Raw genomic sequence first — 11,114 nt, 5'->3', positions numbered from 1 at the left:
GATGGACCGCCCCCCATTCTTTTGATGCCCCCCTGCTTTTTGCTTTTCCGCTGGATTTTGTCCCCATGGATGGTTTTCAAACAGAAAGAAGCCCTTTCCCCTCCTCTCCTCTTTTGCCTTGAGTTCGTTTCCTGACATTTCCTGGCTTGGGGACTGAATGTAACTTTTGGGAACCCTCAGACCCACTCACCTTGTCTGTGGGGGGGAAAGAACTAAAAGGAACCCCCCCTCCCTCTAGCGAAAGGGAGGAGACCAAACTGGCTGTGGCTGTACGTGCGGAATTGTTGTCTGTGAACTGGACCCAAATATCTGTAGGTGTGTTTTGAAATATGGAGAATAGTCTTGGATGTGGATGGGTACCAAAACTGGCTTTTCTGCTGTTTGGGATCTCTGTCTTCACTCTGGATCTTGAAGTCACCGGTGAGTCATTTGTGGATTTATTTTTCTGCTGTTCCTTTTTGGGGGCGGCGGCGGCGGGGGGAATTGATTAACGGATGAAGGCAGGTCCGTTTTGAGATGCGCTACAGACTGTTGATTTTTTTGCTGGCTGAATGCTCTTCTTTCTATTGCGTGAAGAGCCGGATGAGTTGGCGAGAGCTTTGCGAGACACTTGGTCGGGAAACTCCATCCAGAAGCTCCTTCCTCGGTTTCTAAAGGAGAATTCAGCCAAGAGGAAGGAAGCTTATGGTCAAAGGGGAGACACAGTGGAAGATGTAGATGGTGTAGTTTTCTGCTTGGCGGTTTTCTTCTATAGCTTCGGTGGTCTCTGGTTTCAGAGCAGGAACGTTTTGTTGTTCCTCCCTCCTCTTGGAGGATGAGGTTGAGTCTAAGATCCTCTCTGTAGTTTGCAAAAATGGACACATTTCCTGCAGAGTGTCTCCAAACTCCATTTGATGGATATTCTTGGGGGCATGTCTCTCTTTGCACTTGGCGGACACATTTTCTAATTAAAAATGGCAAAGCCGGTTGTGTATTGAATTGGGATAGGAAAGGTGACGAAAGGGAATATTGATACAGCTCTTGGTCGGCGTATTTCAGAGGGCCAGGAGGAGCTGGGAATGAGAGAGCTGGAGCAAAGAACCCCTGAGATGAAACAGAGGGTTTTCCAGGAAGTGATGGGGAGGAACGTTGTGATGCCATTTGGAGGGGGATAAGGGCTTCGGAAGGGGGTGTGGTGGAGGAGTGGCGGAGCTGAATGGTATTCTCCAACGATCCTGTACTTTGGTTTGGGTGATCAACAGTAGCATTTCGTTAGCACGCGATCTCAGAATGCATCTATCAAATCCGACAAATTCAACCATACCTAGTAGTGTCATATAAGCCACTGATGAACAATGCATGCTGATTTTCTCTCTCCCGCCCCCTCCTCCTGCAACAATCCACACACTCACACACAAAGAAGAGAAGCAGGCAGTGTGTATATATATATATATATATATATATATATATATATATATATATAGATGCAGCATTTGAACCTATGTACAAATCAAAAGTTTACCTGAGTCGAGCACCTTTCAGTTGCATGTGCCTGAAAATACAAATGTTCAAAAATGGCATCCTTGACAGGGGCCCAGGGAGAGAATGGTCGGTTCTGTTGATTGTCTAAGACTAACAGGTGAATTGCAAGAAGATGCTCCCTTAAAAAAATAATTATGCACGGAGAGTCATTTCTGTTGGTTTCTGCTTTATGCACATGACATGGGATGGAGACAACCAGAATGGGATAATGAATAGGTGTCTCTCCTGAATTTTCAGTTTTCAGGATGGTGGAAGGAGAGATGTTAGCGACCCTCCTCCTTGAAAGATGATTGACTTGCAAGCTTCTCTGCCAATGGAGGGCAAAATGGGTGTGTGGGGTGTGTGTACATGAAAAAGATGAGTGCATATTATATAGGGATGAACCCAAGGTGTAACACATGCTGGTGCTTGAGAGTGAAAGGGGAAGTCATGGCAGGTTGTCAGAGTCCCTTTAGCTGTGGATTTTGGTGGTGCGTTTCACTCTCGGCTGCCTCGTGATTAATTTGGGCTGTGCGTTTTGCACCGTGCCACCGATTACAAGGTCTTTATCCGCTCGCCGCTGTGGTTCGTCACTTTTTGCGCATGGTTTGCTCCTGGTATACCGGGGGTGGGTTTGGGGGTTGGCAAGTCAGAATTGGACAAAGTTTCCCTCTACTCGGATTTCACCTGTAGGCAAATATAGACAGGTAAATGATTGATTCAGATAGATAGGTAGCGACTGAATGTTGTTTCATGCCCTGCTTTCAGTTCCATTTGAGCAGCTTGCCTTTAGCATTGGCCCATTCATCTGCCAAATGTCTCTCCCCCCGCCCCCAGCTCTCCTCTCTTTCAGTAGCGATTTTCTCTCTTCAGCATCCTAGCAGGGGGCTGATCAGGAAGAAAGCCGGATTTCACTCCGTGAAAGGGCCAGTAGGAGGTGCCCTTATTAAGGCCAAGTAGCCAGTTTGACGCTTGGCGAAATTCCCATTCAGCAGGGCATTTAAAGACTTTGTGGATGGGTAACAAAGGGCTCACAGAGCAGCCGCACAATGTTGCTTTGTCCTTTTTTTCTTCTTCTTTTGCTTTCTAGCTAAAGCACGCCATTGCTTCGGAGATGCAAGATTTTCTTCGTCTTTTTTTGAAAGAAACAAACTAACTTTTTTCCTACTGAAATTGTGCACCGCTCAGCATCAATGCGTGGCAGAAATGAATGCTCTCTCTCTCTCTCTCTCTCTCTCTCTCTCTCTCTCTCTCTCTCTCTCTCTCTCTCTCTCTCGGCAGAGTCCCTTCTTCGTTTCCATTCTCTATTGTTTCAAGTGTCGTCCCTGTACGAAATCAGCGAAGATGCTAGCCAGAGAGGAGGTTACACTCTTTTCTTTGGGCGAAAGCACGCGACTGTGTTGTCGGGGTGGGAGCGATCCCGCGCATGAGTGGGTGTGCTGCGCTCTGCAGTTTGAAAATGCACACGAGAAAGAGGCTGAGCTCATTGAGGCAACGGGAACCTCTACGTTACGGCCCTTAATCTCAGCATGTCATCCTGTGTGCAGCACAATGGGGGTCGGCGTCTCGGGGTTCAGAGGGAAGTGAATGTTCAGGACTTCTCTTGTCTGAAGTGGAAGAAAAATGTGCTCCCCCGACCTATCCGCCCATCTTCCCTTCCTCTCCCATCTGTGCTTCCCTGTTATGGTGCGAAGTCGAGGCGTGGGACGAATCGGCTTATCAGAACCTCTGAACGTCTGGGCAGGTTGACAATCATATTCTCCGCAAGTGGTGCAGTATAAATCAACAGTGACCTGTCACAGCCTCCATTTCACGTGCAGCCGCGTTGCCCTCCGTGCCATTGAGGGAAGGAGCTGCCACACGTGTTATATGGCTTGGCTCGCCGTGGTGCATTTCGTCAAATGGGCTGAGACCTTTGGACTTGCAGGGTGCATAGAGAATAACCGTTTGCTCATGATGCCATGGCTGAAAGGGGCAGCGAGTCCTAGGAACAACTGATACTCTGACTCAGATCTAGGTTTAAATTGGGGAGGGGTGACCTCTGGTTGGGGGGGCGTGGATGGGCGGGAGGAGAAGGCGGTCACGATCTTTTCGTCACAATCTCCAGTCTGTGAAGTGGGAAGACAGTTTTACTGTGTCGTGGTGAGAAAGAGAAACCCTCTGACAAAATGCACCTTTTAGGCTGCAACCCATGTACTCCAAAGTAGCTCCACAGAAGCCTATGAGCCTAGTTCAAGATTCATCTGGAGTAAGCCTATTGTTACCGAAAGCATCCTGCATGAATAATGTACTTGTAAATTTAGATTATTATTTTTTAAAAAAAGGTTATTACAGGAATAGCAATTTTAAAATGTACCCCAACACCTGGGTTGAACAAAAGAGTTCTTCCCGGTTTTACTTTCACAGAGGCCACAGCTAGACCTAAGGTTTATCCTGGGATCATCCAGGGTTTGCCCCTGCCTGAGCACTGGATCCCCTGTGTGTCACCTAGATGAACAGGTTTGACCCCTGGACGATCCAGGGATAAACCTTAGGTCTAGCTATGGCCAGAGTTGTTCATCATCATGATCCAAACTGTAGTATACTGTAAGTGTTAGCATTCCCCTGTTTTCATGGCAGCCCTAGCTGTTCCTATAGGGGCTTGATGCTCCAGTCCTTATTTTCATGCCCTGCATTTTGGACTGAGATGCTGCTCCATGTAGAAACACAAAGGAAGCTATCCCACTTAGGCTAGACTATTCCAGCCTGCAGAGGTAACAAAACCTCCATTGGAAAATCAGTGGGAGTTTGGCATCTAACTCAATAAGATCTATAGCTCGCAATGCGGATGTAACCATTGATGGCTAATTCTCACATGCTTTTATAGTGCTCGATAGTCCATCACTTGGCAACTTATCACTCAATCGCTTTTAGCGGAGTGTGTGAATTGCCTCCACTGAGAAGCATGGTGTTTTGGGGTGGTGTCAGGTGCAAAAGTTCTGCTGTTGCTGGATTTGAGATGGCTATTTCACAAATCGCTGCTTTTATCTCGCCGGTGTTCTGGACGTGTTTTTGTGAACCCAGCCTGAGGTCGCTGCAGGAGAGCACAGAGGAGCATCTATATAATTAATGGGTGGGATTCTCTGGTTCTGTAAGATATTTAGTCCAATAGGAGGCTCATTAGATTTTCTGAAATGATCAGAGATACTCACTGGAGTTGGCAGAATGAGGCTCATGATTAAGTTCCACCCATGTCACGCAATAATATTCTAAAGTTTTCACAATATTTTCATTTCTGTAGTTGTCTGCATCAATCTATAAAAGCCTTCTCCAACATGGTACCGTCCAGACGTTTTGGATTACATCTCCTATCAGCCCCAGACAGCATGGCAAATGGGGAGGGGTGATGGGAATTGAAGTCCAAAATATCTGGAGAGCACTGGGTTGGTGAGGCTGATCTATAACAATGTCATCAAACTTTGCACAGAGACATAGAGAATGGAGCAGCAGTGGGACACATCAGACCAGAAAACCCACCTGCCCAATTGAACCTACAGTTTCTGCATCTTTAGCTCCCATTGAATAATGACGTTGCTGACAGGCCAGAAACACCAGATCCAAAATACAAATGTGCCCAGCTTGTAAGGCCCCTCTGAATTACGAATCACATGTCATTTCCTTGAGAAAGCTATTTGTATGGCTTGGAAAATAAAAGTAAACTCTGTACATGAGAAAACTGTGGTTTTAGTTGAAGGCCAGATCTACACCACGCAGGATATAGCACTATGAAAGTGGTATTTAAAAGGCAGGAGCCACACCAAGCAGGATATAGCACCATGAAAGAGGTATGAAAGTGGTATATGGTATGTGTCAATGGGCCCAGCAGTTGTCAGTGCACTTCAATTCCGCTATAAAGCAGTAGTGTGGCTCCTGCCTTTTATATAGGGGTGTGCACGGACCCCCCAATCTGCTTCGTGGCCTGATCCGGAAAATCCGGATCGGGCCCGATCCTCTTCGCGCCACTCTGCCCGTCTCCCGCTCCGCTCTGCGGAGCGAGATCCGGCTTCACCGCCGTCACTATATGGACGGCGGCGCCGGCGGCGCAAGAGAAACCACCCACCCACCCCACCCCCTTACCTTCCTCCATCGCGGGCTTCAATTGAGGCCCCGGCTGAAGCCGGAAGAGGCCTCGGCCTTCACTTCCGGCTTCAACCGGGGCCTCAATTGAAGCCCGCGATGGAGGAAGGTAAGCGTCCCTCCTCCCTGCTCCCTTACCTGGTGCTTCCACCGCCGCCGCATGGATGGCGGTGCCGGCAGCACCAGATTAGTCCCCCTCCCCCCCCACTTACCTTCAGGCGAAGCTCCGGATTGAGGCGATCCTCTTCGCCTTGATCCACAGCCCCCCTGACTCTCTTCGCCTCTGCCTTTTCCGGAGGCGAATTAGGCCGCCTCGCTCCTGCTTCTCTGAACCGAAGAGAAGCGGAGCACATCCCTACTTTTATATACCGCTTTCATAGTGCAATATCCTGCTTGGTGTAGATTAGGCCAGGGTCTACCTTTTCCACAAGCCTTGAACACTAATCAAAGCTCAGATGGAGATGTGCAACCCCCTCCCCCACCCGATACATCTGAAGCACACTAGTTTGGGGAGGGCTGCTAGTAGTGACTAGTTTGGCCTGAGAGTGAAAGACCGTATTCTCCCATATGAGCCTGCCCGTGCTCTGAGATCTTCTGGGTCGGCCTTTCTCTCAGTCCCACCAACATCCCAGGCATGGGTACGCGGGAGAGGGCCTTCTATGTTACTGCTCCAAGGCTCTGGAACTCCCTTCCCAGGGGGGCTAGGCTGGTTCCCTCTATAGTACACTTTCAGAGGCAGGCAAAAACATTTTTGTTCCAGCAAACTTTTGGAACTACTCTGGACCTGTGTTGATGTATTGGATTTTTCTTTTTAATCTGTTACTGTTCAAATTCTTAAAAAAATGTTTTTAATTTTACTGTAGATTTAATTCTATATTAACTTTTGTAAATGTATATTTATATGTTTTAATTGTATATGTTTTAACCTTGTAACCCGCCTTGAGTCCCCATACTGGGAAAACGGTGGGAAATAATAATAATAATAATAATAATGATGCTGCACAGTTTCAGGGCCAAGGCAACATTGACCCGGTGATGGAAAGACCCTCGAGACCTTCTGCCAGACTAGACAAGAGTGGTCTGACTCAGTCATAGAAGCTAACTTCCCATGTTCACATCCCCAGGCCCAGTTAGACATTCTATGTGAAGGGCTTCTTGTGCAGCTAAGTTGCAGCCCACTCCTATGAGCAATGTATGGACAATTTCATGGGAAATCAGTATTCATGGATGCCGTACCTGCAGATTCAATGAACAGGAATGCCCACATCCCCCATGCATCCTACTTATTTCACTATGCCATTTATGTTTGGGATATTGTCAAAGGGTATCAAATTCTGAATGGTCCAGAGTCCATCATTCTATTTTCTTTCTTTCTTTCTTTCTTTCTTTCTTTCTTTCTTTCTTTCTTTCTTTCTTTCTTCCTTCCTTCCTTCCTTCCTTCCTTCCTTCCTTCCTTCCTCCCTCCCTCCCTCCCTCCACTATGGGGGCACCATTTTGATGTCGTTGCTTCAACATCAACGCATTTAGGCCACCTCTGTTGCTGCTATACTTTTCATAAGAGCACTTACCCCATGTTACATATTTGTGTGAATAGATTTGTTTGGGTTCGATCCAATGCTGGTCATCAGCTCATGGAAAGGAAACTGCCTTTAGTTTCCCTAATCTACCAACATTCTACTGCTGGGGTGACCCAGATCTCTCCCCCCCACAGGGGATAATTGGGATAGCATACGCTCTGCTGATGATAAGTCATCTTCAATAAATTGCACTTTACTTGATGATTTTTCAGAATAATTCCACCAAACGCTGTATGTTTATCTGAGTGCACTCTAGCAATCTCAAAGAACGTTCGATGATTAGGTGCGCTGGATCAGATGGCACCTCAGCAGTGTGGGAACTAATTCATCGGTGACTCTAGCCAGGACCTGCCTGGGGCCATCTCGTTAGGATGCAAAGGTGGGAGGGTCATTTTATACATTTGTATATATTTATCATTCTAGCCCCCGATAAGAGCTCTAATTGAAATGTGTTTTCTCTAATTGATTAAAATGTTGAGCAAATAGGATAGGGCTGGGGAAGCAGGTGCCCCCCTAAATGTTTTGGACTACAAGCCCCATCTGCCCCAGCCAGCATGGCCCATGGCCAGGGATTCTGGGTGCTGTGGTCCAAAACATCTGGAGGGCACCAGGCTGCATACCCCTGAAACTACAAGTTTTCTTTCTTTGTTCCTGGGGCTACGATGACCAGCCATACCCAAACTAAGCCTGGAGAAGCTGGAAGTGGAAGAAAAAGTGGAAGGTGAAATGAATCAGGCAGATGTTTAGTGCTCTGTTGACTGAGCAAGAAAGCAAGGCCAAGTTCTTAGCATCTGTATACTGAGCCAGGCCAATCCAAAGGCTTGATGTTCCCTGCACATCACAGGGGCTGCTCATAGTTTTAGTAGTTTTAATTAGGGATGTGCTCCGCTTCTAATCGGACTGGCGAATTAGAAGCGGAGCGGGGTGCTTCGCCTCCCCTTAAAGCAGAGGCAAAGAGGATTGGGGGGCCGGCGGAGCGTTGCGAAGAGGATTGAGGTGAAGGCGGATCCTTCGCCTCGATCCGGAGCTCCGCAAGAAAGGTAAGTGGGGTTTACCGGGCCCTGCCACTGTCGCTGTTGCCCATGCGGCGACAGTGGCAGGGCCCGGTAAACCCCTCCCTCCTCTCCCTTACCTGCGTCCGTCCGCGGTCCCTCGGCTTCTTCAATTGAGCCCGCGGCTCAACCAGGAAGTCTAGGCCGCACTTGCGGCCCAGACTTCCTGGTTGAGCCATGGGCTCAATTGAAGAAGCCGAGGGACCGTGGACGGAGGCAGGTAAGGCCCCCCTCCCCCTTGGTCCCTTATCGGGCTCTGCCGCTGTCACCGCATGGGCAACGGTGGCGGCAGGGCCTGGTAAACCCCCCTCCCTCCTCTCCCTTACCTGCGTCCATCCGCGGTCCCTCGGCTTCTTCAATTGAGCCACGGGCTCAATTGAAGAAGCTGAGGGACCGCGGACGGTCGCAGGTAAGGGAGAGGAGGGAGGGGGGCCTTACCTGGCGCCACTCCCCTCCACTGCGGAGCTCCGATTTGGAGCCGGAGCTCCACGGCAAAAAGGAGCGGACTATGGGCGGAGCAGAGCGGTGCGGAGCGGAGTGGGCCAATCCGAAATTTTTGGATCGGCCTGCAGGGCGGATCGGGGGGTCCGTGCACACCTCTAGTTTTAATTGTCTCTGCTGCTTTTAAATTCTTTACTACTTTTTAGCTTGATTAATGGTTTAATTTGTTTTTAGCTATGTATATTTATTGTTTTATACTCTTTGTATGATTTTACCTGTATGCCGCCTTGAGATCCCAGTGATGTAGAGCGGGATACAATTGTTTAAATAAGTAAGTAAATGACCATCCTGGAGAGCTGTCTAAAATAGTGAAACCGCTGGATATGCCGTACCAAGAGACCCCAACAGGAAGTACTGAGGCAGGAAATGAAACTGCATAGGAAACTGCATAGGAACTGCAAAAATCAGTTCCTATGCTCATTTTTACCAGAGCAGTGTGAGACAAGGCTATGCTGACATGCATCCCGCATTGCCCAGGTGCCGTAAGGAGTGTGCTTTGCTCTCGCTGCATGGGAAACAAAGTCATGGCATTACATTTCCCCCCACGCCTGTGGCTACTTCTTCTGCATGAGGAAAAGAGTATTTTGCAAGTGATTTTGCAAACTGTACTTAGAGTGGAAAGAAGCTGTTGTAAGGATCATTAACTAAATGTGTGCATATGGCCAAATCCAATAAAATTGTTTTCCTGGTTCGGGTAGTTGCTGGATATAATAAAGTACCTCCCTGCATGGGTTCTCACATTCTTTTAAAAATATATAGGACATAATAAAAATGTAATACAATAATTGATGCATTACATAATTGCCTTTACACACACCTCATAGCGTATCGTACCATCCTATGAAGGGAAAGAAATATAAATGATCATAAGATAATCCAGTAATTCCAGCAATGACTCACTTGTTTTATTCCCTCCTTGTAATATTTTTTATCAAAATGTGTACATTTTATAAAAATGTAATCTACAGTACATTTCAGGAATCAAAAGAGTTGAAGCTGGTCTTATTTTATCTTTATGTTTTATCACTGAAACTGGCCGAGTTCACACTGGGTTTATAGAACGGGCCCTGGGTTTTAAGACTTCATTGCATTAAGAAAAATCCCGTAGCCTTAACAGGGCTTTGTCTTTGTGGGTTTATAATCTGCACAATACACATGCTTTCACCCCACCCATGTTTTGCCGGTTCCTTCCGATATGTTTCATTTATACACCAGCAGATGGCGCTACTATATTGCACGATTTAGATTAATTACTGCATTTTTGGTAACTTATAAAATGGTGGATTCCCACTTGAAAACAGTGGGAAAGGCATCGGGGTTTGGTGACGTCGTGAAAAGGACCTGTGAACTTCCGTGAGTGAAGTGTAGCGACAGCCTTAGTGGTGGGAGGCAAATTTGGCTTTTTGTAGAAAGGAGCTTGGGTTTTTATTTCTGAGCTGATCCAGTTCAGATCATCAGTTTTTCACTCATCTCCAGTTGGCAACCATTGTAACTCTCCCAGCCTCATCCAGGGAGCTCTATAGCTGAGCTGGGATTCGAATTCAGGTCTCTCCAAGCCTAACCATATTGCTCCTGGCTGGCTTACTCTAACCTTGGACTGGACAATCATCCAATCAGCTATTGCTTGCTATCTCGTCGCTCCAAATGACAGCCCAGATAGATGCAATGGTCAGGAGTGCCTACTATCAGCTTCGGCTGATGCACCCCTTCTTAGAGTCAGAAGACCTAAAGACGGTTGTGCAAGCACTGGTAACCTCAAGGCTTGACTTCTGCAATGCGCTGTACATAGGGCTACCATTGTACCTAGTTCAGAAACTTCAACTAGTTCAAAATATGGCAGCCAGGTTGGTCACCGGTACATCTAGGGGTGAGCATATTACCCCAACATTAAAACCACTCCACTGGCTGCCAATTAGTTTCCGGGCAAAGTACAAAGTGTTGGTCATTACCTTTAAAGCCCTAAATGGTTTGGGTCCAGGTTACCTGCAGGATCGCCTTCTCCCATACAGTCCGCCCCGCACACTCAGGTCCTCTGGGAAGAATTTACTCTGGTCAGCCTAAACTAGGCTGACATCAGTTTCCCAGAGGACCTTTTCTTCTGGCGCCCCTGGATTATGGAATGGCCTGCTAGAGGAGATTCGTAATATTAACTTCCTCTGTGATTTTAAGGCAGCTTTGAAGACTGGCCTTTTCCGGCAGGCCTACCCAGATTAATGTAAAATCAAGAATTTTTTTAAAATGTGTTGATTCTTGCACTAATGTTGTTCCTCGCCTCAATCCAAAGGGAGAGGCGGGCAAGAAATAATAATAATAATAATAATAATAATAATAATAATAATAATAATAATTGTGATTAAAAATAACATAA

The 11,114-nt window shown here is 47.1% G+C and overlaps 1 protein-coding gene across 1 annotated transcript in view; it reads left to right on the top strand.

Moving 5' to 3' along the window:
• Positions 1-293: 293 nt before the first annotated feature.
• Positions 294-11,114, top strand: part of DCC (DCC netrin 1 receptor) — a 1,200,544-nt gene continuing 1,189,723 nt past the window's right edge. The window contains 1 exon segment of the mRNA XM_063128256.1: positions 294-420. Coding sequence (XP_062984326.1) covers positions 330-420 — 91 coding nt within the window. The 5' untranslated portion in view covers positions 294-329.

Source organism: Elgaria multicarinata, chromosome 6 (assembly GCF_023053635.1).
Source record: "Elgaria multicarinata webbii isolate HBS135686 ecotype San Diego chromosome 6, rElgMul1.1.pri, whole genome shotgun sequence".
NCBI lineage: Eukaryota > Metazoa > Chordata > Lepidosauria > Squamata > Anguidae > Elgaria > Elgaria multicarinata.
The sequence above is the reverse complement of the archived record's forward strand: the minus strand, read 5'-3'. Positions and strand labels throughout refer to the sequence as shown.